The sequence below is a fragment of the Cannabis sativa genome, chromosome 2, assembly GCF_029168945.1.
Source record: "Cannabis sativa cultivar Pink pepper isolate KNU-18-1 chromosome 2, ASM2916894v1, whole genome shotgun sequence".
Taxonomy (NCBI): domain Eukaryota; kingdom Viridiplantae; phylum Streptophyta; class Magnoliopsida; order Rosales; family Cannabaceae; genus Cannabis; species Cannabis sativa.
The window spans coordinates 24,567,098-24,592,526 of record NC_083602.1 but is presented as its reverse complement, the minus strand read 5'-3'; the positions used below and the strand labels follow the sequence as shown (position 1 = coordinate 24,592,526).

The following is a 25,429-nucleotide window of genomic DNA, read 5'->3' as shown; positions in this document are numbered from 1 at the left end:
CAAAAATTCTAATTAGCTTACCTAATTTAGTCGGCACGTTATGATGCATAGACATGTTCAAGCTTTCTCTATTAAGCCAAGACTAGAGGGCTCTTCTATTAAATCATTTTTTAAGGTTCTATTATTATTATTTTTTGAAACATTTATTATTATTATTATTATTATTATTATTATTATTATTATTAAACTTGGAGAGGCAAGAAAAATGGATCTTTGACAAAAATCACCAAAGGGCCTACTTCATTGGTCATCCAATCACTGCTCTAAATGTTGTATGCGAAATCTTTTGACTCCATCCGTGGCAAGATTAAAATAAATTAAGCTAAGCTAAGCCAACTTTTAAGCATGGTGGCAGAAAGCCTTAGAAAGGAAATTAATGACTAATTTATCCAATTATTTGTTTTTTCTTTGGCCAAGACTATATTATAGATAAGAAAACTGAGACCAATTCCACTAATTTCCACGGCTCTCAAAAGTTAATCTCAATGAAAAAACACTAGTTATTAGTAGTATACTTGGTTTATTACAAAGATGATGTAATGGTCAATATGATCAATCGGGTCAAAACGCCAAACACGTAAAAGTTGTTAACACATTCTCACTATTCTTGGTTTATTGCAAGCCCTTTATAAAGTAAAGAAAAACAGTCATTTAATAAGCAAATTATTTTTAGGATCTGAAGTGAGAATTAATTAATACATTTACTATACAATACTTAAAGCAAACTTATTACAGATAGTAAAAGCAAAAACAGAAAGTGTGAAGTATATACTACTTGTTTATTTTATTATATATAAGAAAAAGAAAAACAGAAAACATAACAGCTTAATTGCTATGGCTATAGGAGGAATGGTGGTTTCAAATGTGGGAAGGAACTACGAAGGCAGTGGCCTCAATGCCTTTGTTGTGGTTACTTGTTTGGTTGCTGCCATGGGAGGTCTCATCTTCGGATATGACCTTGGAATCTCAGGTTTGATAAAATTAATCTCGATTAACACATGACATTATTATAAATATATATATACTGATGCATAAACGCGTTTGTTTTTGGCAGGAGGAGTTACTTCAATGGAACCTTTTCTGGAGAGATTTTTCCCATCTGTGTACAGAAAAATGAACGATGAAACGATTCATCAAAACGAGTACTGCAAATTCGATAGCGAGTTACTGACATTGTTCACTTCTTCCCTATACCTAGCAGCATTGGCAGCCTCATTCGTTGCTTCAGTTATAACCAGGTCTTTTGGTAGAAAAGTCTCCATGCTTATTGGAGGAGTAGTCTTCTTTATAGGCTCTATATTAAATGGTGCTGCTGCAAACATTGAAATGCTCATTATTGGTCGCCTATTGCTCGGTATAGGTGTCGGTTTTGCCAATCAGGTACACATACAACCATCAATACCATTTATAACATCATCACATAGGATAGAATCTCGTACTTCTTCCCATACAATTCACCTATCCTAAATATTTTAATTTGAAATATAACACATGATATTAGCAGCAAGTAAAAGTTGGGCAAAACAAATACATGAAATGTGTTTCTGAGTTATATAATTGTATTAATGTGATGATCATAACATGAATAATTGTATATGTATACAGTCAGTCCCACTTTATCTATCAGAAATGGCACCAGCAAAGATGAGAGGAGCTCTCAACATAGGATTCCAAATGGCCATAACCATTGGTATCTTGGTAGCCAACTTTGTCAACTATGGCACTGCTCAAATTAAGGGAGGTTGGGGATGGAGAGTCTCTCTAGGACTCGCCGCAGTCCCGGCAGTGATGTTAACCGTTGGAGCAATGTTCTTACCTGACACTCCCAACTCCATCCTCGAACGAGGCAACCACGAAGAGGCCAAGAGAATGCTGCAAAGAGTCCGTGATGCGGTCAATGTGGACGATGAGTTCCAAGACCTTGTAGACGCATGCGAAGCCTCCAAGAAGATCCAAAATCCATGGAAGAACATCTTGTTGCCTCAGTACAGGCCCCAACTCACCATTTGTATCTTGGTTCCCTTTTTCCAGCAACTCACTGGTATCAATGTCATCATGTTCTATGCACCAGTGCTTTTCAAGACTCTTGGGTTTGGTGACAATGCTTCTCTTATATCTTCTGCCATAACTGGTGTTGTTAATGTTCTTGCCACCATTGTCTCTATTGTTTCGGTTGACCGATTTGGAAGGAGAGTTTTGTTCCTTGAAGGTGGCACACAAATGATTATTTCCCAGGTATTACATACATGATCATTACTAGTACCTATAAAAGTGCCAATTTTTCACTCTGTTTTTGTCCCTCTCAAACAAACAATGAGTAATAAAGAATTACTAAATATTTGGCTCAAAGTTGTTCCTTAATCATTAATTTTGAGTTAAATTAAAGATATCCTTAACACTTTCTTCATGTTTTTGTATGTATAGATTGCAGTAGCAGTCCTAATAGCATTGAACTTTGGTGTATCGGGAGAAGGAGTGCTGACAAAACCAGAAGCTGATCTACTATTAGTGTTGATATGTGCATACGTAGCAGCATTTGCATGGTCATGGGGTCCATTGGGCTGGCTAGTACCAAGTGAGATATGTCCATTAGAGATTAGATCAGCAGCTCAAGCCATAAATGTCTCAGTCAACATGTTCTTCACCTTCATAATAGCTCAAGTCTTCTTATCCATGCTTTGCCACATGAAGTTTGGCCTTTTCTTCTTCTTTGCTGGGTTTGTGATCATCATGACTGTGTTCATCTACTTCTTCTTGCCAGAGACCAAAAATATCCCCATTGAAGAGATGAATCGAGTTTGGAAAGCTCACTGGTTTTGGGGTAAGTACATACCTGATGAGGCAGTAATAGGAGGCCCTACTACTAAGTCAACAACAACAACAGATCATGGTGATGATTATAATAAGCCAGCCAACAATGTTGTGTGAAGACCATAGTTGAAAATTGTTCATTTTGGTGTTTTGTTATTATCTATAGCAAAAGTTTATTGCACTTTTTTTTAAAGAAAAAAGAAAAAAATGCTTATGCACAAAAAAAAAAATGTAATAAATGTTGCACTGATTTATAATAATACTCAATTTGAATTTTCCTCTTTCATGGAGTTGATTCTTTGAACTTCAATGTCATATCTTATTTGAGTTTGTTTACACTATAACAAAAATGTGATACATGGTCTCAATTTATTTAATAACATTTATTTCAAATTGTTACAAAAAAAAATAAATTTTAGTAGCATTTAGTTAAATATGCAATTAGATTAACTTTATTTTTTTCGAATTCTTAAATGTGAACTTTTGAGTGTTAGCACATTCCTTTAGCGCTAGTTAGAAAAAAGAAAAAAATGCTTATGCACAAAAAAATGTAATAAATATTGCACTGATTTATAATAGGGAAATTTTTATATATATACATTATATACATTAATATTACAGAAAAAACGTTAAATGAAAACAATCCATGTGTATGCCGTGACATGTCATTAAGCTTACCGTGATTAGCTTCAATAATTTTGGAACCACCGGCGATGAAGGAGACGCGCCCACAATTCCATATTTCTCGGCCATCTCTGCGCGTGGTTCTACTGTTTAAAACAGAAAGCTATAAATACCATAGGAATAATACACGAAAACGAAAAACAGAAACCAAACCAACCTTGAACGAAAAAACACCATTGACGGAAAAATACAGCCCTCGACGAATCTGAAAATTAGAGAATCGATCATCATATCTCTCAAAACTGTTGCTGTATACAACAAGCAAATCATCGTCTCTCTAATTCGACCTACAATTCAATCGATCAATAAACCTATGAGCTGATCACAACAAACAAAAAATCGAAAACCAGAAATCGTTGCTTCGAGGAAGAAGAAGAAGTCCGTCAACTACAACATCGAAAACTAAATCTGAATAAGGTACCTATTATACATTACGATACATACTACTGCTTATAACACATTACACCTTCCAATTCCTGAAAACACCTAAAAGTCCATCATGTTTGTTAATTCTGTTAAACATGATTATTTGACAATTAATCAGTACTAATCAGATAGTTTACCAGTTGTAATCATAACTGATAGTAAACTAATCAATACTAAGTACTTTAAAAAATACAGTACACTATAAACCTTCGTAATTGTAATCGCTCCAACATTATAGTTCAACATATAGTCATCTAATTAGTAAAACTGCATATAAACCTTACTATAATAAATATAAAATTTAGTTTATGAACATCACACCTATTACATGTTTATTATTTTTGTATATACATAATGTTTACTGTATACAATACTTAACATGATTAAACTAAACAAATCACGCAGGAATATGGATGTTAGAACAGTGATTCTTTTTTACAATGGAACTTGGGTTGACAAAACAACATACGTTGATTATGAAGTCGAAGGTATACTAATTCCAACAGATTGTTCACATTATGAGCTTTCTCACATAGTATACGAAGCTTTGAATTTGGACAGAAACAAATATACGATTGATCTTCAATTTCAAGTAACTGAAGGCATACCACCAATAAGAATCAAAGACGATAGTGGATGCAAGTTTTATGAACAAATACGAAGGAAAAATGATGATGAGACCAAATATCCTATACGTGTTAACATCTCGACATCCACAACCGACAATGAACACAATGATAGAGTAAACTATACCTACAATGGGGAAACTAGTTTACAAACAAGGCAAAGCTGCTACCAACAAGAACGGAATATGCAACAAAGATGGCAGATTATGTGATTGAACAAACTCAAATATCGATGGAAGAAAGCTCCGAAGAAAATCAAATAATTTTAAATCCTCGAGTTGCCGAAATACACATTGGCCAAGTTTTTGCAAACAAGGAAACCCTCCAACAAGCGGTAAGCCTTCACTCAATAAGATACAATCAACCTTTCAAGGTAAAAAGATCATCAAAACTAGACTATAAACTAGTACGTATTGATGATAATAGCATACTGGACATTCTTAGCATCAAAACATGGAAAGACTGACATGTTTATCATAAGAAAAATAGAGCATACTCATACATGTTCATTGGACATAACTTCCGGAGACCATCCTCAAGCTACAAGCAACACAGTTGGAAAGGTTATAAAAAACAAGTTTGTAAACCCAAAAAGAGATTACACTCCAACGAAATTGTGGATGACATGGCGGATGATTACGGTGTCTCTATATCTTACCAAAAAGCATGGAGAGCTAGAGAAAAGGCAATTGTGGATGCTCGTCGCTGCCCACAAGAATCATACAGTGAGATACCATCAATTTTATACATGATGCAAATATCAAACCCAGCTAATAAAATACTTCGTCAACATAAAGTACTAATATGCTATATAGGAATTTATACTATAAACTAATTGGTTACTTTTGAAACAGGAACAATCACAGACCTAGTAACTGATGAAGATAACAAATTCAAATATCTATACTTTGCAGTAGGTGCTTCAATAAAAGGTTGGCAACACTGTACACCAATAATAGTCACAGATGGAACCTTTTTGACAAACCAACATGGAGGCACTTTGTTGATAGCAAGTGCACAAAATGCAAATAGACATATATTCCCACTTGCATTTGCAGTAGTAGATTCCGAAAATGACAGCTCTTGGGAATGGTTTCTTCACAAAATAAAGGAAACTTATGGCGAAAGAGAAGGTCAATGCATCGTATCAGATAGACATGAGAGTATACTAAAAGCAGTAAAAGAGACCTTTCCAGATATAATGCATGGGGTATGTTGTTACCATTTGATGAAGAATATAAAAATGAAATTCAAAAAAGGAGGTGATGAGCTCAAGATTGCATTTAATAGTGCATCTAAAGCTTACAACATAGAAGATTTTGAAAAGAGCATGCAAGACTTGGACAATATAGATGTAAGAATAAGAGATTACTTGGTGAATGAAATTGGTGTCGAAAAGTGGACAAGACTATATGGCATGAACAGGAGATACAAAACAATGACATCAAATATTGCCGAATCGATCAATGCGGCCTTGAAAGCGATAAGAGACCTACCCATCGCAACTCTACTAGAATGCCTACATTCATTGGTGCAAAGATGGTATTGGGAAAACAAGAATAGAGCCCAAAAAACTACAACAACACTGGCAAAAATACCTGAAAAAACATTAAAGAAACAAAGAGATATGAGTTTAAAGTACAAGGTAATTATGTATACAGAAAAATAAAAATTGCTTACAAACATATTTACTCTGTTGTAAACTTAATAATCGTTTACTTGATTAATACAGGTTGAAACAGCAAACCTTCTGGTATACCAAGTACACGACAACAACAGATCTCACATAGTAAACTTGGAGAATATGATGAAATGCCTTGCTCTCATGCAATGGCTGTACTAAGCAAAAGGAACCTGTCTTGCTACAAATATTGCTCATACTACTACACCAAAGAAGCTTTTATGGCAACATATGAAGACAGTATACTCCCATTAGGTGAGGCAACATCATGGAATATACCAGATTTAATAAGAAATATTGTAGTCCTCCCACCTAAACATAAGAGAGCTGCCGGAAGACCAAAGAAACAACGATACAAAAATGTACTTGAAGCAAAAGCACAAGTGGTATGCGGTCAATGTCGCCAGAGAGGACACAACAGAAGATCATGTAAAAATGACCCAGTACTAAAGCCACCAAGAAAAAGAAAAAGATCATAAGATCCTGAGGTAAAATGAATAAATGTTGGTAACCATCAAACATGGTTACTAAATAGACAGTATACAAAAACAATTTACAATGATAATTGTTAGTTGATAAAGCTTTTCAATGTATTAATACAAACTTTTAATAAAATGATTACAATTCGCTTAGATTCAAGTAAGTTTTTTTTTTGCCTCCTCTATATGAAATAAAATGTTAAAAATAACAAGTTACCAAATATATGAACAGTTACTAACTGTAATTTATTTACAACCATTTTAAAGGTTAATAAACCATCACATTGGTTTATACCACTTAGAATGGTATACAGAAATGTCATTGGTTTATAAGATCAAACAAAATTAAACAAAAATCACATAAAAAAAGCCAGAACACTAAAACTAATTTCTAAATCCAAAAAATTAACATATTGTCTCACAGAAATACATAACATAAAAACTGCAAACATACTGTGCCAGTAAACCAAAAGGTTACTTCAAAATTAAAATAGGCAAGAGTCTCCTAAAATATTACTGTTCCAAACAGTTTCTTAAACAAACACAAACATAAACCTAAAAACAAAACAACATGACATAAAAATACACATAAAGTTCAAAAAAATGTAAACTAGGTATCCAACATGTTGTTCTATTACATAAAACTATGGCATCCTTCCTGGATGCTCCGAAGTAGACTCGTACCCACCCAACTCCTTCTTCTTTGCATGAACAAACAGATCAACACACAACTTCTTACGAGTGAATGCAATGTCCAACTTCTTAGGAATCTTATCAATCAATCCATGCATAAAGAAATGAGCATACTTTATGATAAAAACACCACAATCACTACATCACAAAAATAAACCCATAGCAATTGTCAGATAACAAAAAATAAACAATAACATAGAATCATAAATATAAAAAAAAAACAAAGATAGTTACCTATCCTCTTGTTGTGGCAAATTATCAACCACGACAATATCAAACGCATCAGTATCTTTTTTACCTTGCCAGTGCTTACTACTCCTGTCAATATCTTTTCTCCCCTCATAGAAATTAACATGTGACAGTAAGATAGGAATTATTACAGCAAATGCACGAACAAAACTCTCTGAGTTGTTCTTGTACCTCCCAAACCTCATAGAATTCAACACTTTTAAGCATCTCATCTTAATGTCAAGAATACACAATATCCAATGAGCAAGAACAATCACGTTAACAGGCATTAGTACGAAATCAAGCTCAGCCCAGGGTTTATTGCATAACATATAAAAACCCGCTATGTATGCAGCTGCCTTAGAATCCTTCTTAATCGAATCAACATTTTCACCACTTGCAACAAACTCATTATATAATTCAAAAATTTGAGAAGCAAAGAAGCAATCAGTAGTATTACCAGAAATTTTCACAGACTGGTCATACTTTAACTTCTTTCTCAAATAGTAGAAACAAACATCAATATGCTGCAATAAACATAAAACAATCCAAAGTTATAAACAAATATACAGAAAAAGTATACAATAAACAAAAAAAAAATATATATATAATAACACACTAACCGAGCATGACAAGTTCTTCCCAACAGTAAGCAAATCATAGAACCACATCTTATCATCAATTTGACAAACCACAAAATCCAATGGAACCTTAAGCTTCCTATGACATTCTTTAAACTTCTTCACTTTGTTTTTATCATTAAACCAATCTTAAACCACTGATCAAAAGATTTAGCTTGCACATCATCAATCACATTGAAAAAGCCAAATCCAAAAGCACATGATCCAGGACGTCCACCTTTTGGTTTACCAATACTACCTGAACCAAATTCTGTGGCATACGGACTGTTGTATACAGAACTAGGTTTCCTCTCTCTATTTCCAACTGTAGGAGTTTCTTCCTCCAATTTTATAGACTTTCCCTAGCATTCAAAACAATTACAAACAAATAAAAAAAAGTAAGTGAAAAGAAAAAAAAAACAAACTACCAAATAACATAAACAAAATAAAAATAAACCTTTTTCAAACTGTCTTCATAGGAAACCAAATGATCATTAACAACCTCCATGGTAGATACAGAAAAGCTTTCTTGAGAACCATGCTTCTTCTCAACACCAACAACATCAGTCTTAAAATATCATGCAAAAAAAAAAAAACAAAAAATATGTAAACATAGTAAACCAAAAATCAATACTCAGAACATAATCAAGAATAAAAAAAAAAGTAAACAAACCTTGTCCAACCCATAGGTAGATAAAACATCAGCATTTGTTGCCTCTAATTTATTTAAAGACTTATCCTAAAAACAAAAAATAAAAATAATTAAACATGACAAAATGATTTAAAATATAAAATAAACTAAATAAAAAAAAAAGTATACAGTAAACAAAAAATGACAAACCTTTTTAATGCTTCCCTCATAGGCATCAATCTTTTCATTTATAATCTCCAAAGCAGACACAGTGATACTATCCTCAGTGCCTTGACTATCAAACAACTTTCCCTTACTAGAAACACCTTCAACATCATTTACACTTGCATCTACATCAACTGCTCTGCCCTCAACATTATCTTTATTACTCCCATCTGCAACATCTTTTGCTTCTTCAGTATTCTTTCCCTCAACATTGTCTTTATTTGTCCCATCTGAACCAATAGCTTTAACAGCATCACCACCCCCCAAACCCTGTAAATATACAAAACAAACATAAAAAACATTTGACAGAGACAACAAACAACATAGTAACAAATCATCTAAATAATGAAAAAACTAAAAAATAAATAAACTTGCCTGGTCATCACCACCATCACCTTCATCCTCCTTAGATTTTTTAACAACATCCTTAAATAGGCCATGATCATCAACAACCTGTTCTTCATCATTCAATTTATCAGTATTCTTTTTTCTTGATAAACCAATCAGGTTTACTAGAAATAAAACTCATAATATCAAATGAAGGAGCATCATCATTAAAAACCTACAAAAAAATAAAAAAAACCCATTAAACAATAAAAACATTAATAACATAAAGAAAAAATATTCAAAAAACAAAAAATATTCAATAAACAAAAAACAATATACTAGTTTACAAAACAAGAATAACTTTGAGTATATTGAATATTCTCATCGAGTCCAACAGTTTCAATTGCATCTTGACTTTTCACATCAAAAACTTCAACATCATTTAAATCATCATTCTTGCAATAAAAAAAAAAAAAACCAACAAAATCAAAATAACATATGAAAAAACAAAGAAACATCTAATAAACTAATAAAATAAACATAATCAAACCTTGCCATCGCTCTCATCAGGACTATCATTTCCATCTTTAGAAATTTTTGCATTTTCAATAGCTTCCTTCAACTCATTAAACTTCAATTCCATAAAAAAAATCAAGCCTTCACTGATCTTTGAGTCAATATACGACTGAAGACTTAACTGCAACTCCTTGAATCTACCCTCCAACACATTATTCAATACTTCAATAGACTCATCAGTCTTCTTTTGCCTAGAAATAAACTCCTTCATCTTACGCATCACACCATCGACATCAAACCCACCAGTAAACTCCTTCTGTACACCAGAAGATCCAACTCTATCAACATTAAACTTTGAGAATGGAACATCATCAAAGTCATCATCTGACTCTTCTCGGCCAATAAACTCCATTCCAGTAAGCACCAATAAACCTTTTATTTCATTTTCAGTAGGCACAATATGTTTTCCTTTCAGCTAGCAAAACAAGAAAAAATAATTAGTTTACAAAATATAATAAAAACAACAAATAAACAATTTACAAAATATAAAAAATACCTTATTTGAAGATAGAACTTTCTTCTCAACTTCACTTGAATTAGGATTTCCAATACTCTTCCATCTACAAAACCTATATGGTTTACCAGAATCATAGGAACAAAACTTTGCCTTCAAGCACAAAGGAATGGTTTCATACAACCAAACCAAAAATGCAAAAGGTAAACCAGGAAGTTTATAAGATCGAGGACCCTTTTCCAAATGTTTCCCTTTAACCTTAGCAAGAGGCTTAGCAACACCTTTTCCCTTCATAACACCCCTCAGACCAATCTTTAAATTGTGCAAAGTTAATTCAAACACTGGTATACCCCATGGAAAACTACCATACTCATCAACCCCAATTATGTTTAAAATCTCAACAGGAACTTTTTTTGAGTAAATACTACTAATCAAACAATTAGTAACAAGGTACAAAACAGCCATCTTCACAGCATACTCATCTGACTTGAAATCACTATACATAAACCTATGCTCAACAGCACTAACAGTCACTGTCTGATCACAAAAATATCGATCAACAAAAGCATTTTCTCTGTGTGTATACTTACTCAAATCGGCATCACCAACACACAGTAAACCAGAAACAACAGCAAACTCAGCTAAACTGAATCTGAAATTCTCATCACCAAACTTAAACCACATTTCTTTTTCATTTTTCTGATATACCTCCCTATGTAAGGCATTATGAACTAATTGAGACTGAAAACCAACAGGATGGCTATCCAAAAAATAACCAAAACAAGTATCACGAAACAACTTACGTTGATCTTTAGTCAACTTGGAATTAATATTTTTGACAACAATGTTATCCTGATTAGGGAATAACATCACTTTTCCCTGAATCTTTTCACCAGGCTTGAAATATAAATCCCATTCCTGTAAAAAAAAATGATATACAAAGAAATCCACACATTAAACTAAAAATAAACATCAATAAACAACTTCACAGGATACAATAATCATTTAAATTTGTAAACCAATACTTTCCACTGTAAACAAAAAAAAATACACATCAATACCTAAAAAACTATAATAAACCATAAACATACAAAAATAAACCAGTAAGCTTAAACATAAACCTAAATAAACAAAATCGAAAAAAAATTAACAAATAAACTAAAAAACCAATAACAATAACCTAAAAACAAATAATCAAACCCTATAATAAACAAAAACAGAAAATATATTTGTAAGCCAAAACTTTCCATAGTAAACAAGAAAAATACCCATCAAAAATCTAAAACCCAAAAATAAACCATAACCATACAGAAATAAAACAAAATAAACTTAAACATAACCTAAATAAACAAAATCGAAACAAATTAACAAATAAACCAAAAAAACACATAAACAGTAACCTAAAAACAAATAATCAAACCTATAATCAACAAAATAGATTACAAACATCATGAAAAATAACAAAATAAAAACAACACCCAAAAAACCACAAATAAAAACCGACTACAATATAAACCAAAAAAAATATTACAAACAAACATCAAAAACATTTAAAAACATAAAACAATAAACTATAAAATCTAAAAATAAATTAAATCCCTAAAAATCATAAACCCAATACAACCAAATAAAAAAATTAAAAATCATAAAAATACCTTCAAATCATTACGAACTTCAACCTCCAAGTCTTCACTATCATAATCCTCAGGCAAATCTTCAGCAACTTGCTTCATCTTTTTCACATTTCGAACATCTTCTTTCTTCACTTTATCAACAACTCTTTTTCTCTTTTGCAATGCCGAGCCACGGCTACCATCCGATGATCCACCAGAACCACCAGAACGATCAGAATCATCACGATCTCCATCATCAGAGACATTTTCCATTTTCTTCTTATCAGCAGCTACCTTTACAGAATGCGAAGGAGAAATTGAGGAACGAGTTTTAACCATTTTTTAGGTTTACAGATGATAATAACAAGGCAATAAACGAAAATGATGCACTCAAACTCTCTTGCTAACACAAAAATAAACCACCCCAAGAAGAAGACACCCTAACCCCTATACTCTGTATAAAACGAAAACAGAGAAAAGAAAAGCTCAAAATAAATATTTATAAAACAAACTTACTTTCCTTTTATACAAACACTTAAAAAACCATAAAAATGGTAAAATACAATATAAAAATAAAAAAAAATGATTACAATCCTCTAAAACCGTCCATAATTTGAATTACACATGCAAAAAAAGTGGCGCGTGAACAGTTGAACACTGCAACATGGAAGACGTGCAGGACGTGATGTGATGACGTCATCACACATCACACGTCCCATCCAGTTATTTAAAAAAAAAAAATTGAATTAAATTGATAACGGTATAAAAAACGGTACATTTTCATATATAAATGACAGCACCATATTTTTGTAAAAAGAATGCAATTAAAGTACTGGAATATAAATTTTCCTTTATAATAATACTCAATTTGAATTTTCCTCTTTCATGGAGTTGATTCTTTGAACTTCAATGTCATATCTTATTTGAGTTTGTTTACACTATAACAAAAATGTGATACATGGTCTCAATTTATTTAATAACATTTATTTCAAATTGTTACAAAAAAATAAATTTTAGTAGCATTTAGTTAAATATGCAATTAGATTAACTTTATTTTTTTCGAATTCTTAAATGTGAACTTTTGAGTGTTAGCACATTCCTTTAGCGCTAGTTAGTTGGATGGGCCAAGCCTCCAAGGTAACACACCCCATGGTAGGTAAGAGCGATCCGTTGAGCAAGATCTGTCTTTGAAGAAGGTAAAGATCTTTTGAAACAGGTGCTAGTTAATGATCTGGTCATTAGTTAATGATCTGGTCATATTATTTTAAATCTGTGGATTCCCTGAGACTGCTGTTTATTTGCCTGTTCTCTATATATTTGGCTGTCACATATAACATTGAACTGGTATTTGACAATTTTGGTAGGCTGCTTAATTAGTTATAGGAGTTTTGTCTCGATGGCTTGCTTTGTACTTTGTGTTGGAGCTGATAAAATTGTGGAATTGAGAAATAAAAAAAAAAAAATCTGGTCATATGAGTGTGCATATATTTTCTTAGTACCCTTTTTATGTTTTCAAGTAAAATCCTACTAGTTTGAACTTTCAAGACACATCCATGAACCCACCATCCAAACATTTCAACCAGACTAGTTTGAGAAGTGTTATGAGTTATTAGCCCTGTTTTGATAATGTTAAGGTGGTTGTCGATGAAGATGTTATAAAGAAATAATTAGTTTCCATTTAACTACAATTTCATTTTAATTTCGTATTGTAAAGTGGTTCTCTTTTAATCTATTTTTTTTCTAGCCCCTATTTGAGAAGTGTTATGAGCCTTATTTTTCTAAGTGTATAATTTTTTTGTTTAAATTTTGATATTCTGTTATATTTTTTGCTTTCCTCCTAGAGAGGATAACATTGTAATGTAAAACTAATAACCGTTAAAAAAGAATAGGGTTAGATAGTTACTTTTTGGTCAATCTAAAAGTGGTTATTCACTCTAGAAATAATGTTAATGAGTAATAGGCAAATAAAACTTTATTTATAATATTATTTTGAAAGTTATAGACATACAAATTTGGCCTATCATTTGAAAAATTTTAATATGAGATTTCAAATTGTTTATCTAGTTTGTTTAGACTGAGTCATTTTTTACCCAAATATATTTATAATTGTCTTAATTATAGGTAGTCAAAGTGATTCTAGAACTAATTTCGGCCCCAAAACCAAGCTCCAACGACCCAAGAAAAAAAGAGCTTGAAGAGTTGGAGAATCAAAAAGTCGAGATTGACGAGAGGGTCGAGTCCATGATCCGAAAGGAGTTGTGGTGCGGTCTGCCTTACCTAATATTTCTTCTTCCTTGTTTTATTTTCTCTAAATTTGTTTCCTTCTTATACATAATTATTTATAATTCATATTTATTTTTTTTTCTCTATTTTCTAGTTTTGTAAAATTATGATTATGATATGAGAGGTCTTAGAAAGCTTTTAATTTGATACTAATTTTTTTGGTGTTCTGTTATGTTGTGGTTCTTGTTGGTTTGTGTTAGAGCAAGTTTGTACTATAATATATGTTAAGTGTAAGAGATTTCTTGTTAGTGCATAAAAGTGTTGTTATACAAAATGATATTATGTTATTTAAACATTTGTTGACAACAGCCGCATGGAATATATTGTATTTACTGTTATATAAAATTATTATGTATTTAATTTATTTTGTTTTATATATTTACTGTTATATAAAATTATTTTAAAAATTAAAAATGCAGGTAGGAAAAATTGTATGGAAATCTGTAATTTTCTTTACCTTATATTTATACTTCATTTTATAACCGACGCAATAGGTAAAAAAATATTTGAGCAACTTATACGTCATTTAAAAACTGACGGTATAAGTTTTTAGTGACGGTTTCTAATTGGCACAAATGATTTTGTGTCATTTCTAAACTGACGGAGAATATTAAAAAGAACATTGTATATTTTGTGTCGGTTTCAAAATGAAGAGAATTGTTATTTGCGTCACTTAAGAAACGACGCAAATAAAATCTATTTGCGACTACAGCATATACGTCGATTTTATAGACCGACGCAAAAACTATATATGTCACTTAGAAACCGACGAAAATACCTCTTTTTGTAGTAGTGAGAGTAACACGAAAAATGAATGAAAGCATTACTCAATAGAGTAGCTTAGCCCTTTATTTATACACAGAGATTATACAAGAGGATCCAAAGCAAAATAGAAATGTAACAGCATTAACAGAAGTAGTTAAGTATCCCAACTAACTTAACCACTAACTAATAAACCCGTGTTAGCTAACAGAGCCTAAAACATGCTTAATTTCCCCCTCAAACGAAAAGGTGTCTCAGACATCTTGAGTTTGGATCGAAGGTACAAAAATCTCTTTGTTGACAAGGGCTTTGTGAGTACATATGCAACTTGATCTATGGCTGGTACTTATCGAACAGACAGTTTCTTGGACAGTATGTGCTCCCTAACAAAATGCATGTCAATCTCAATATATTTGGACATGGCATGAAACACGGGATTTGTTACAGTGGCACACTTTGATTATCCACCCATAGGACAGGGCAAGAGGGAGCAGTGATTTGAAGTTCTGAAAGTAAGGACATAAGCCATTTGATTTTTGCAACAGCATTCGCAAGAGATCTGAATTCACTTTTAGAGCTTGATCTGGCCACTACATTCTATTTCTTTGCTGAAACCAAGTTCCCTCCAAAAAACATTGCATAACCACCTGTACTCTTCCTGTCATCAACACATGATGCCTAATCAGCATCAGAGTATCCCTCAAGAATTAAATAGGTTGTTGGTGTGATATGAAGACCATGGGAGATAGTGCCTTTGAGATACCTCATCAACTTTTTGTAGGCCTTCCAGTGGGTGTTATTTGGAGCATGAATGAACTGACTTAGCTTGTTTATGATAAAAGCTACATCAGGTTTGATCAAGGTAAGATATTGAAGGGCCCCCAATGTGTTTCTGTACAATGTCTTATCAATAAATGGTTCTAGCTCCTTCCTTAAGGGAGAGTTTGATATTGGCACTAGTAGGCCAATTTCAATTATCAATATCCATGGGGAGCTTCACAAGTAGGCCAGAGATATATTTGGTTTGTGAGAGATACATCCCAGTAGAATCTCTGTAGATTTCCACACCCAGGAAATAGTGAACAAGGCCTAAGTCCTTTAAAGAAAATGACTTATTTAAGTTAAGAACAAATTTGTTGATGAGCTTTATGTTGGGACCTATAATTACAAAGTCATCAACATAAATTAGTAAAATTATTGGGTTTGCACCAGCTCCATAAGTGAATAATGAAGTATCTGATTTGAAGAGTGTGAATCCCCATTGTAATAGGGTGTTCTTTAGTGTTTCGTTCCAATCACTTAGAGCTTGTTTGAGCCCATAAAGAGCCTTGTGTAGTTTACAGACATGAGTAGGTCTAGACTCATCCACAAAACCTTCTGGTTGATTCATATACACAATCTCCTGGAAGTTGCCATTCAAAAAGGCATTTCTTATTTTGGATTTTTGTGCCCTAACTAAAACTCTATTTCAATGTAATCTTGAATATTCAATTATCAATAAAGGAACAAAATTATTTTATTACTTATTTAATATATTGCTTGGTTCACATGTTTATTTCATGATCATTTATTTGATTTATAAATTCATATTAATCCTTATCACATTGTTATTCATGATTGATGTGTGTCTACACAGTGGAAAGTAATCAAGATTATGTGATTAAATATAGTCCCACGATTTATCAGTACACAGGATTTCCACTGATAAGATAATCAACAATATAGTTTACTTACACTTGGGTAGTGTTATGTCTTTTCTAAGGCATTGGTAAAGTAAGCTTGGATTGGATGTATTCTTATACATCGGACTAGATTAATATTGAACTTGGATAAGATATCATAAACTTACCATTATATCTTTTAATATCACTTAGTTTATCTTAGATCAATGATCCCGATCCTAAGATGGTTAGGTTCTGGTTCAATTGTGTTATTTGTGTTCTTTGACTTGTTCATTAAAATTGACTAATTGAATCTTTTAGATACTTACATCTTGAGAACATGGTAGTACAATTGAGTGGGAGTGCTAATCATAGATACAAAATCTATAGCTTCTATAATTGAATAGAAGTGAAACAATTATTTCCTTCAAGCTTGGCTAAACGATATTAAATAGTGGAGTACTCATTTTAGTAGAATATTTTTTTACTGCCGTTATAATATCCATTTTGGTGTTTTTTTTAGTTAAGTTTTTATCATCATCGTAGTTTTTAATAATTAAATAGTATATTAGTATTAAACTAGTTTATTAAATCACACACGTGGCGTTCCTATGGACTAGGGCGTTACATAAAGCTCTAATATTGTGGGATTTGATAATAAATTGATATGATATGGACCTAGATATCGGGAGGCCCACTAATTACTTATTCGAAAGACCTCTTCGATGCCATTCGGATACACACTGTATCAGAGGTGCACCTTATGTAGGCGAGTCATTTGTCCAGCATTTGGAAGGCTTGACTTCACTAATGGATCTAGTCCACTATCTTAATTGAGCCTGGAGCAATTGAGTTGAAACCATCTTGAAATTATACATGTCCTCCATCCAGAAACATGGGTAACACATACCAATAACCAATTTTCACAGTATAATAAACACTCATATTATAGTGCCAAATAAGATTATCATGAATTTGTAAAGGCCTGGGTGTTGGGGATTATTTACCAGGATCTAGATTTACTACCATCTATGTTATTTAACATCCTAAATATGAATTTCTAAAACAATGTAATTTAAACACATATAAAGTTTAAGAAACCTTACATTGGTTGCAGCAGAATTAAATGACTCCTTCCGCTCAGATCTCTAACCCTTTTATCCTTTATGTAGCAGAGTATCACTAAGATTTGAGCCCGATTCTCCTTCACTTGAATGGATTCTTCAAAGTCTTACACACTATGATTGAGAACTTACTTGTTATGTGTGGGCATGCACTCAATCACTATAGGGTTCGAAAATTGAAGAGAGAAAGAGAGAGAGAAGAATTCAAATGAGAGAGAGATAGAAGGCTCAAAAGATTTAGGTTTTCATCATTTTTTAATTTGAGACCATTACTATCTATTTATAGGAATCCAACTAGGTTTAGGTTTGAATTATTTGGCAATAAAAAATTGATAAAATAAATTCTAAAATAGAGCATTAGTGGTCGGCCTTGGATGTGGGCCCATCACTTTGCAATTTTGCTATTTTCAACTATTTATCTTATTTTTCTCAAAAATGTTATATTTTCCAATTCAACCATTTAAATGCCAAAACTATTAATTTAATAATTAAAATTTATTATTAAATAAAATTGTCATTTAACATATTTATTAATTAGACTTAATAAAGTCTCTTAATTAACAAATAAACCCTAGAATCTCTTTTCTTCACAATTAAGCCCTAGCTTAGTGAAAATTCATAAACTAGACATAGTGTAATTTTAGAATTATAATTGATTAACTAAAATTAATTAATTGAGTCTTACAAGCAGTTTGTCTCAACTAGTGTGGGGAACATGGGCCTATATAACCGAGCTTCCAATAGGCAGATCTAGAATTTACCAAGTAAATTCCCTAACTTATTACTTCCTCATTGAACCACTATAGAACTTGGATTTACACTTTCAGTTATATAGAATGCTCTACATGTTCCACGATATAGATACGCTATAAATTTAACCATCGTTCTAATCCCAATAATCAAAGATCCTCTATAGATGATTTACACCAAGTGGGGACAAATTTACCATTTCACCCCTCAATGTATTTTATCCTTAAAACGCTTAGCTTCCTATAAATGATATTTTAGTAAACTAATATAATCACTGAAATAAGAGCTCTTCCATTTATCTCTATTAAGCCAAGCTCGAAGGAAATCATCATAATACTTCTATGTCCAGATAGAAGCTATAGATTACATATCTATGTTTAGCGCTCCCACACAATTGTAATATCATATTCTCAAAATGTATGTTTTACCCGGACCAAAAGGTATGCTTAACAAACAAATCAAATAACACAAATAACACTCTTGAGATTGAACCTAAGCATGTCAAGATTGAGATCTTTTAATCTAAGATAAACAAGTGATATTGACTTAGAAAGATACAACGGTAAGATTATAATATATTTACCAAGATCAATATCGGTCCCAGTCAAAAGTATACTCCATACATCCGAAACTAGCATACTTTGCCAATGTTTTGGAAAGAACATAACACTTATCCAAGGTGTAAGTATACTTTATCCCTGACTATCACATCAGTGTAAATCTAGTGCACTGATGGATCAAGGGAAATTATCTTTTAAAGCATATAATCACAATTACCTTCCACTGTGTTGACATCACTGTAATTGGGAGTAACTATATGTTTTGAATTTAACACATTTTGTACTCATTAAACCATAACATGAAAACTACATGTAAACATAAATGACTTCTGATCTTCTATTGATAACAAATCAGATTGTATTGAAATGGGTTTTATTTAGGGCATAAAATTCCAACAAACTCCCACTTGCACTAACATAAAAAAAGTAGTGCATTTCAATCAATCAATTGTCTTGATATCAAGATCAAGTGTAGTGTATTTGACTAAACCCAAATTATTGGAACTGTAAGTCTGTGGTAAGCAACTGCTTTCTCCACCATTATTTCCTTTGTGTTCATAAACATTGTGCAACATCATTTTCTATATGCATTACTCTTCTAGGGATACTGAATTCTTTACTGCTCATTAAGTGGATCTGATTAAACAGAAGACATGTCTCTAATTCTATCCATTATGGAATAGAGATAACTGTTAACGCAGATTTTTGCTAACCAAATTTGAGCCTCATGATTATGATTCAACACAAAAATAATAAAAACTATAGAAAAATAAAAATATGAACACCAAATTTTTACGTGATTTTGCGGTTCAAATTCTTCATAGTCCACGAGTCAATCTTATTCAGATTTCTGAGTATATTTTTTTTAGGGCCTCTCATATAAGAGTTTTTTCCTCCCTTTTTTGAGATTATCTGCCACTATTTATAATTGGATAGTGCCAGTTAATTACAAGACTGACCAAAATGTAATTATAGTTATTGTCCCTTAAATCATGGGATCTGATTACATATTACTAAATGTAAACACGGTGCATGATTTTGAAAGTCATACCACTGTGATTTTCTCGCTTTTACTAGGTCAGAAATATCGTGTATTAAACACGTCTTTAATGATTGATTTTGGAGATGTCTTGATAGAAACTTGATTGTAGTGATCCCAATGGCGAGTTGGAACCACTCTTCTTTCCTAGATCGACAAGGTGTGTCTTGCGTCGATCGCGGATATAAGGAAATCTGTAGACTTTCCAGGGTTGTGAGTCTCGCTTCTGTTAGTTGGATGAAACTATAGGAAGTTTCCTCGTAGCGAGATGGCCGTCTTGCATTCTTGTATTTTGAGCCAGTTTGACTTTTATACTTAGTCTTCTTATTGCAAGCTGAGGTATGTGTTACTCTTCTCTGGTGCCTCCCTATTATCCCTTAGTGACATATGGTTTCTCGTTAATACTCTAAGTACCAGTTCGTACATTGATTCCTCACCTAAGACTTTACAGTCAGCGGGTTACAAATATACTCTAGTACTTACACAATTAATGAGTTATTCCATAAAAAGGTATGGCAACGATTCACATTCTCTTTATCTTGACACGTGTCCTCCAGCCGAATTTCGGGCATAATAATTGCCCCTTAAAAAGTTCTTTTTTAGTAAAAAGAGCTTTTGAATAATTACAGAGGGCATTTTCACCAAAATCCTTTCTTGGAAAGGACACCCCCTTTGATTCTGGCGGTTGTATGATTTCGAAGATCATTATGAATCGCCTATTCATATTCTGCACGATTCTCAGCCGTTAGATTTCTCAATCTTTGGCTTTCTTGTCACTGAGCTTCGTGTGTAAAAGGATGGCTCATGCTTGTCATTTTTCACAAGCCCTCTGGCTCTTTAGTGAAATCCATTTTCAGAATGGATTACCTCCTTCCTGCCAAAATGTCTCTTCTGAGTTCAGGAGTTTATCTTCTCAGACTCATAATACCCAGATGCACCAACCAATTTTCATTCGTTCCTACAGACTTCAAGCCTCAACTAAACCCGAAAATGATGGATTCTAGGGCTAAGGAGCTTCCAAACAATCCAAACCAGGGGAACCCCGTGACTTGCCATGGCCGATCCTCACAAGTGTTCCCAGAGGGTATTGATCTTGTGAGTGCTCTCAAAGATCCTCCTCAGGTTGATGAAGAATTCTAGAGGAAGATTGGTATTATTTTAGGTAGATCTGGGGAGGAGGTTGGCGTGGTTTCTATCAAAGAAACCAATAAACTTAAGACCATATCCTGTGCCAGGAGATCTTTGCGTCAGCCTCTCTCTAGTGTTGAGAAATTTCTTGAGGCTAGGAAATAGATCTCGGTTTCAGGGAATGAGGCCTGTGTAGAGACCAAGGTTCTCTACGTGTAGCCAGTCTTTCTCAAGCTATGTGTAGTCGGTCTTTTTTTGATCTATTGTAGACAATCTTTTTCAAGCTATATGAAGACGATCTTTCTCGAGTTCATCGGCTTCCTCTCTCATCATAGGCTTAGGAGAATGACTTAATGGTTTGCCCCCAGTGGCATTTTTGTAAAGACAAGTTTGTAACCAGTCTTAGGCTTTTCTTACCTTAAATGCCTTGTACTATTTTTATTCAAACTTAATACAATTGTATTTTCTTGCGTTATTATTCACAATGTAAACAACTATATTTTGATCGAATATACAACACTTTTGGGTTTTCCATTGCTCGTAATCTTCTTGTTTAAGTAGTTAGTAATCTACCAAACTTTATGATTTTCGAGCAGTTGTCATTTCTGCCTCGCAATTGGAGTTATAATCTGCCTTAAGCAAACTTAAATATACTTTAAGGATTTTGTCACTTTGTATATTTTTAATTTGCTTCCATGAATAGTTATATTATCTATCCGTTTTCTAGGTTTATGTGTTTTATCAAGGCGTCGTGATGCTTCATTTATTACTTTCCTAGCTCGTGAGAAACATAAGTATTCAGTTTTGTACGCGAGTTATAATTTTTGATTTTCCACTCCCGTTAGATAGGTTATAAATAAAAAATTATAGTTGTTTGATCCCTTTGTCGTCAAAAAGGTTCGATCAATGTGTTATAACGATTCGACCCCTTTCTCGTCAAAAAGGTTTGGTCAGGTTGTTATAACGGTTCGACTCCACTTTCATCAAAGAGGTTTAGTCGAGAACCTTTTGAATTTAAAAAAAAAAAATAAATGGTGGGTTTGCATTATACAATGTATTTCCAGATGAATTTTGGTTAGTCATACATAAATGCCCCTTAAGTAATTTTAAAGAATGAGACTTTGTAATTACTTAATATAAATGATTCCCTTTATTCATAACTAAAGTTTAAGGCTTACATCAGTAATGCGAGTTACATCATTTATTTATTGATAGTAGGGTCGCAAATGTTCTACGTTCCAGTAGTTTTTTATTAGCGAGCCATCAGGCCGAGCCAATTTATAGACTCCGACTCCAACTACTGCTTCAATGACATATGGACCCTCCCAGTTCGGGTTGAACACTCCTGCTGATGCATCTCTCGTATTTGCAAAGACTCGTCTTAGCACCAAGTCTTCAACATTGAATAGTCTTTTCTTGACTTTTTTGTTGAAGTATCTTGTGACTCGGTGTTGGTACGCAACGTTGGTGATATGCGACTCAGTTCGTTTTTCCTCAAGTAGATTCAAGGACAATTTTAAAAGTTTCTGGTTTTCTTCTTGATTATAAAACTCTCTTTTGTGAGTTGATATATTCACTTCAACAAGTAGCATTGCTTCCAAGCCAAATGCTAGCGAGAAATGAGTGTGTCTTGTGGCTGTTTTCTCGGTAGTTCTATGTGCCCAGAGCACCTGAGGTAGCTCGTCAACCCATCTGCCTTTAGCAGTGTCTAACTTCTTCTTGATAGTATCCTTTAGGGTTTTATTAACGACTTCCACTTGTCCATTTGCCTGAGGCCTGGATACTGACGAGAAGCTTTTGATAATTTTATTCCTCTCGCAGAATTCAGTGAACAAGTCGCCATTCAATTGGCTTCCATTATCAAATACTATCTTTATGGAAATTCCAAACCTATAGATAATGTTCTTGATGACGAAGTCAAGGACTTTCTTGCAGGTTATGGACACAAGGGGCTCGACCTCCGTCCATTTAGTGAAGAAGTCGACTACTACCACCGCATACTTAGCTCCTCCTTGCCCAGTGGGTAATGCCCCAATTAGGTCGATCCCCCATATAGCAAATGGGTAAGGCGAGGTCATCATTCTAAGTTCGATTGGGGGTACGCGAGGTATATGTGAAAATCTCTAACATTTATCACATCTCTTAACAAACTCATGTGTGTCCTTATTGATCGTTGGCCAGTAATATCCTCGTCTAATTATCTTTTTAGACAAACTTTGCCAACCCGCATGATCCTCGCAGAAACCTTCATGAATTTCTCTAATGATTTCGTTTGCTTCTATGAGAAAAACACACTGAAGTAGGGGCATTGAATACCCTCTTCTATATAGTTTGCCTTTGATCATTGTGTAGCAAGGCACTGTATACAAAGGTTTTCGCGCCTCGTTTTTGTCATTTGGAAGTTTCCCGTCGAGTAAATAGTTTACAATAGGCGTCATCCATGTTGGAGAGCTATCTATCATCTCGATGTCTTCTGTTTCACATATACTTGGCTCGCTCAGCATTTCTACTGGAACTAGATTTAGTTCGTCCAGATCATTCTGCAAGGCCAGTTTTGCTAAGGCATCGGCGTTGGAGTTCTGTCCTCTCAGAATTTGTTCGATTTTAAAGTAATCAAATCTTTCCAAATTCTTGCGAACTTTCTCTAAATACCTTGCCATTTTCAAGCCTTTGGCCTGGTATTCCCCGAGGACCTGATTTACGATCAGCCGCGAATCACTATGACAGATGAGATTTTTGACTTTCAAAGCCTCTGCTATCTTTAAGCCGGCGATCAAGGCTTCATATTCAGCCTCGTTATTAGATGCGTTAAATTGGAATCTCAGAGCATAGTGAAACTTAAAGCCTTCCGGCGATATTAATATCACCCCTGCATCTGAACCCTGCTCGTTGGATGCACCATCCACATATAACTTCCAGGTTTCTGCATCTCGCTGATCAGATGGGATTTCTTCGGGAGTTATACCTTCTATCAAGAAGTCAGCCAAAGCTTGACCCCTTGATGGATGTTCGAGGATGGTATGTTATGTCGAACTGCCCCAATTCAATCGACCATTTTATCAATCTTCTAGAAGCATCTGGTTTTGATAAAACTTATCTCAAGGGCTGATCGGTTAACACTTTTATGGGGTGAGCCTAGAAGTACAGCCGTAGTTTGTGAGACACGTGGACTAGGCATAACGCGAGTTTTTCTAGAGGGGGATATCTGGATTCTGCCCCTAGTAACCTTTTAGTTACATAGTAAATAGGTTGTTGGTGCTTACCCTGTTCTCGTACTATAGCTGCACTAATCACATCTTCCGAGATGGCTAAATAAAGAAATAATGTCTCTCCAGTTATTGGTTTTGCCAAAACTAGAGGCATTGCGAGATGCCTTTTTATGCTCTGAAAAACCTCTTCGCATTCTTTTGTCCACTCAAACTTTTTGTTGCCTCGCAATATATTGAAGAACGGTACACACTTATTAGTTGACTTCAAAATGAATCTGTTAAGTGCCGCCATTCTTCCTGTCAAGGCTTGTACTTCCTTGGGCTTTGTCGGGGATGGCATGTCTATTAATGCCTTGATTTTTTCAAGATTTGCCTCAATGCCCCTCGCGTTAACTATGAATCCCAAAACTTTTCCCGAGGAGACTCCAAAGGAACATTTTTTTAAGTTTAGCTTCATGTTATACTTTTTTAATATTTTAAAGCATTTCGCGAGGTCTGAGGTAGGATCCTTACTCCTTATCGATTTCACTAACATATCGTTGACATAAACTTCCATGTTTTGCCCTATTTGATTTGCGAACATTTCATTTACTAGTCGCTGATACGTTGCCCCAACGTTCTTCAATCCGAACGGCATGACTTTATAACAATAGAGTCCCATGTTGGTTACGAAGCTTGTATATTCTTGATGTGGGACTTACATTTTTGTCTAGTTATATCCAGAATATGCGTCCATAAAAGACATAAGCTCGTGCCCAGCAGTTGCATCCACTAACTGGTCAATCCTGGGAAGTGGAAAATAGTCTTTCGGGCACGCCTTATTCAGATCGAAGAAATCA

At 33.7% G+C, this 25,429-nt stretch overlaps 5 protein-coding genes across 5 annotated transcripts; 2 read left to right on the top strand and 3 right to left on the bottom strand.

Moving 5' to 3' along the window:
• Positions 1-794: 794 nt before the first annotated feature.
• Positions 795-3,038, top strand: LOC133034870 (sugar transport protein 10-like). Its single transcript, XM_061110332.1, has 4 exons — positions 795-970; positions 1,055-1,380; positions 1,606-2,235; positions 2,425-3,038. The coding sequence occupies exons 1-4, from the start codon at positions 835-837 to the stop codon at positions 2,926-2,928; spliced, it is 1,596 nt and encodes a 531-aa protein (XP_060966315.1). The 5' UTR covers positions 795-834; the 3' UTR covers positions 2,929-3,038.
• Positions 3,039-5,172: 2,134 nt separating this feature from the next.
• LOC133034214 (uncharacterized) lies at positions 5,173-6,390 on the top strand. The gene is made up of 3 exons (XM_061109259.1): positions 5,173-5,272; positions 5,402-6,192; positions 6,280-6,390. Exons 1-3 carry the CDS (start codon positions 5,173-5,175, stop codon positions 6,388-6,390), a joined length of 1,002 nt encoding a protein of 333 aa, XP_060965242.1.
• A 771-nt stretch (positions 6,391-7,161) lies between these two features.
• LOC133034869 (ubiquitin-like-specific protease ESD4) lies at positions 7,162-7,960 on the bottom strand. Its single transcript, XM_061110331.1, has 2 exons — positions 7,635-7,960; positions 7,162-7,538 (listed from the first exon to the last, which is right to left on the bottom strand). Exons 1-2 carry the CDS (start codon positions 7,958-7,960, stop codon positions 7,352-7,354), a joined length of 513 nt encoding a protein of 170 aa, XP_060966314.1. The 3' UTR covers positions 7,162-7,351.
• LOC115715713 (uncharacterized) lies at positions 7,162-10,359 on the bottom strand. Its single transcript, XM_061109258.1, has 9 exons — positions 9,982-10,359; positions 9,779-9,886; positions 9,605-9,666; positions 9,500-9,557; positions 9,090-9,458; positions 8,922-8,987; positions 8,706-8,816; positions 8,252-8,610; positions 7,162-8,155 (listed from the first exon to the last, which is right to left on the bottom strand). Exons 1-8 carry the CDS (start codon positions 10,357-10,359, stop codon positions 8,371-8,373), a joined length of 1,392 nt encoding a protein of 463 aa, XP_060965241.1. The 3' UTR covers positions 7,162-8,155; positions 8,252-8,370.
• An 80-nt stretch (positions 10,360-10,439) lies between these two features.
• On the bottom strand, positions 10,440-13,172 carry LOC133034868 (uncharacterized). Its single transcript, XM_061110330.1, has 2 exons — positions 12,117-13,172; positions 10,440-11,379 (listed from the first exon to the last, which is right to left on the bottom strand). The coding sequence occupies exons 1-2, from the start codon at positions 12,411-12,413 to the stop codon at positions 10,450-10,452; spliced, it is 1,227 nt and encodes a 408-aa protein (XP_060966313.1). The 5' UTR covers positions 12,414-13,172; the 3' UTR covers positions 10,440-10,449.
• Between the last annotated feature and the right edge of the window lie 12,257 nt (positions 13,173-25,429).

Excerpts from the sequence above, each read along its gene's own strand:
- LOC133034868 (XM_061110330.1), bottom strand. The coding sequence starts at position 12,413 with ATGGTTAAAACTCGTTCCTCAATTTCTCCTTCGCATTCTGTAAAGGTA. Across the intron at positions 11,380-12,116 it reads AAGTTCGTAATGATTTGAAG|GAATGGGATTTATATTTCAA; the intron begins GTATTTTTATGA and ends TTTTTTTTACAG.
- LOC115715713 (XM_061109258.1), bottom strand. The coding sequence starts at position 10,359 with ATGGAGTTTATTGGCCGAGAAGAGTCAGATGATGACTTTGATGATGTT. Across the intron at positions 9,459-9,499 it reads AAAATCTAAGGAGGATGAAG|TTTTTTCATTATTTAGATGA; the intron begins GTGATGGTGGTG and ends TTTATTTTTTAG. Across the intron at positions 8,817-8,921 it reads CTACCTATGGGTTGGACAAG|ACTGATGTTGTTGGTGTTGA; the intron begins GTTTGTTTACTT and ends TGATATTTTAAG.
- LOC133034870 (XM_061110332.1), top strand. The coding sequence starts at position 835 with ATGGCTATAGGAGGAATGGTGGTTTCAAATGTGGGAAGGAACTACGAA. Across the intron at positions 1,381-1,605 it reads GTGTCGGTTTTGCCAATCAG|TCAGTCCCACTTTATCTATC; the intron begins GTACACATACAA and ends ATATGTATACAG. Across the intron at positions 2,236-2,424 it reads CACAAATGATTATTTCCCAG|ATTGCAGTAGCAGTCCTAAT; the intron begins GTATTACATACA and ends TTGTATGTATAG.
- LOC133034869 (XM_061110331.1), bottom strand. The coding sequence starts at position 7,960 with ATGTTATGCAATAAACCCTGGGCTGAGCTTGATTTCGTACTAATGCCT. Across the intron at positions 7,539-7,634 it reads TTGCCACAACAAGAGGATAG|TGATTGTGGTGTTTTTATCA; the intron begins GTAACTATCTTT and ends TTTGTGATGTAG.
- LOC133034214 (XM_061109259.1), top strand. The coding sequence starts at position 5,173 with ATGGCGGATGATTACGGTGTCTCTATATCTTACCAAAAAGCATGGAGA. Across the intron at positions 5,273-5,401 it reads CTGCCCACAAGAATCATACA|GAACAATCACAGACCTAGTA; the intron begins GTGAGATACCAT and ends CTTTTGAAACAG. Across the intron at positions 6,193-6,279 it reads ATATGAGTTTAAAGTACAAG|GTTGAAACAGCAAACCTTCT; the intron begins GTAATTATGTAT and ends TGATTAATACAG.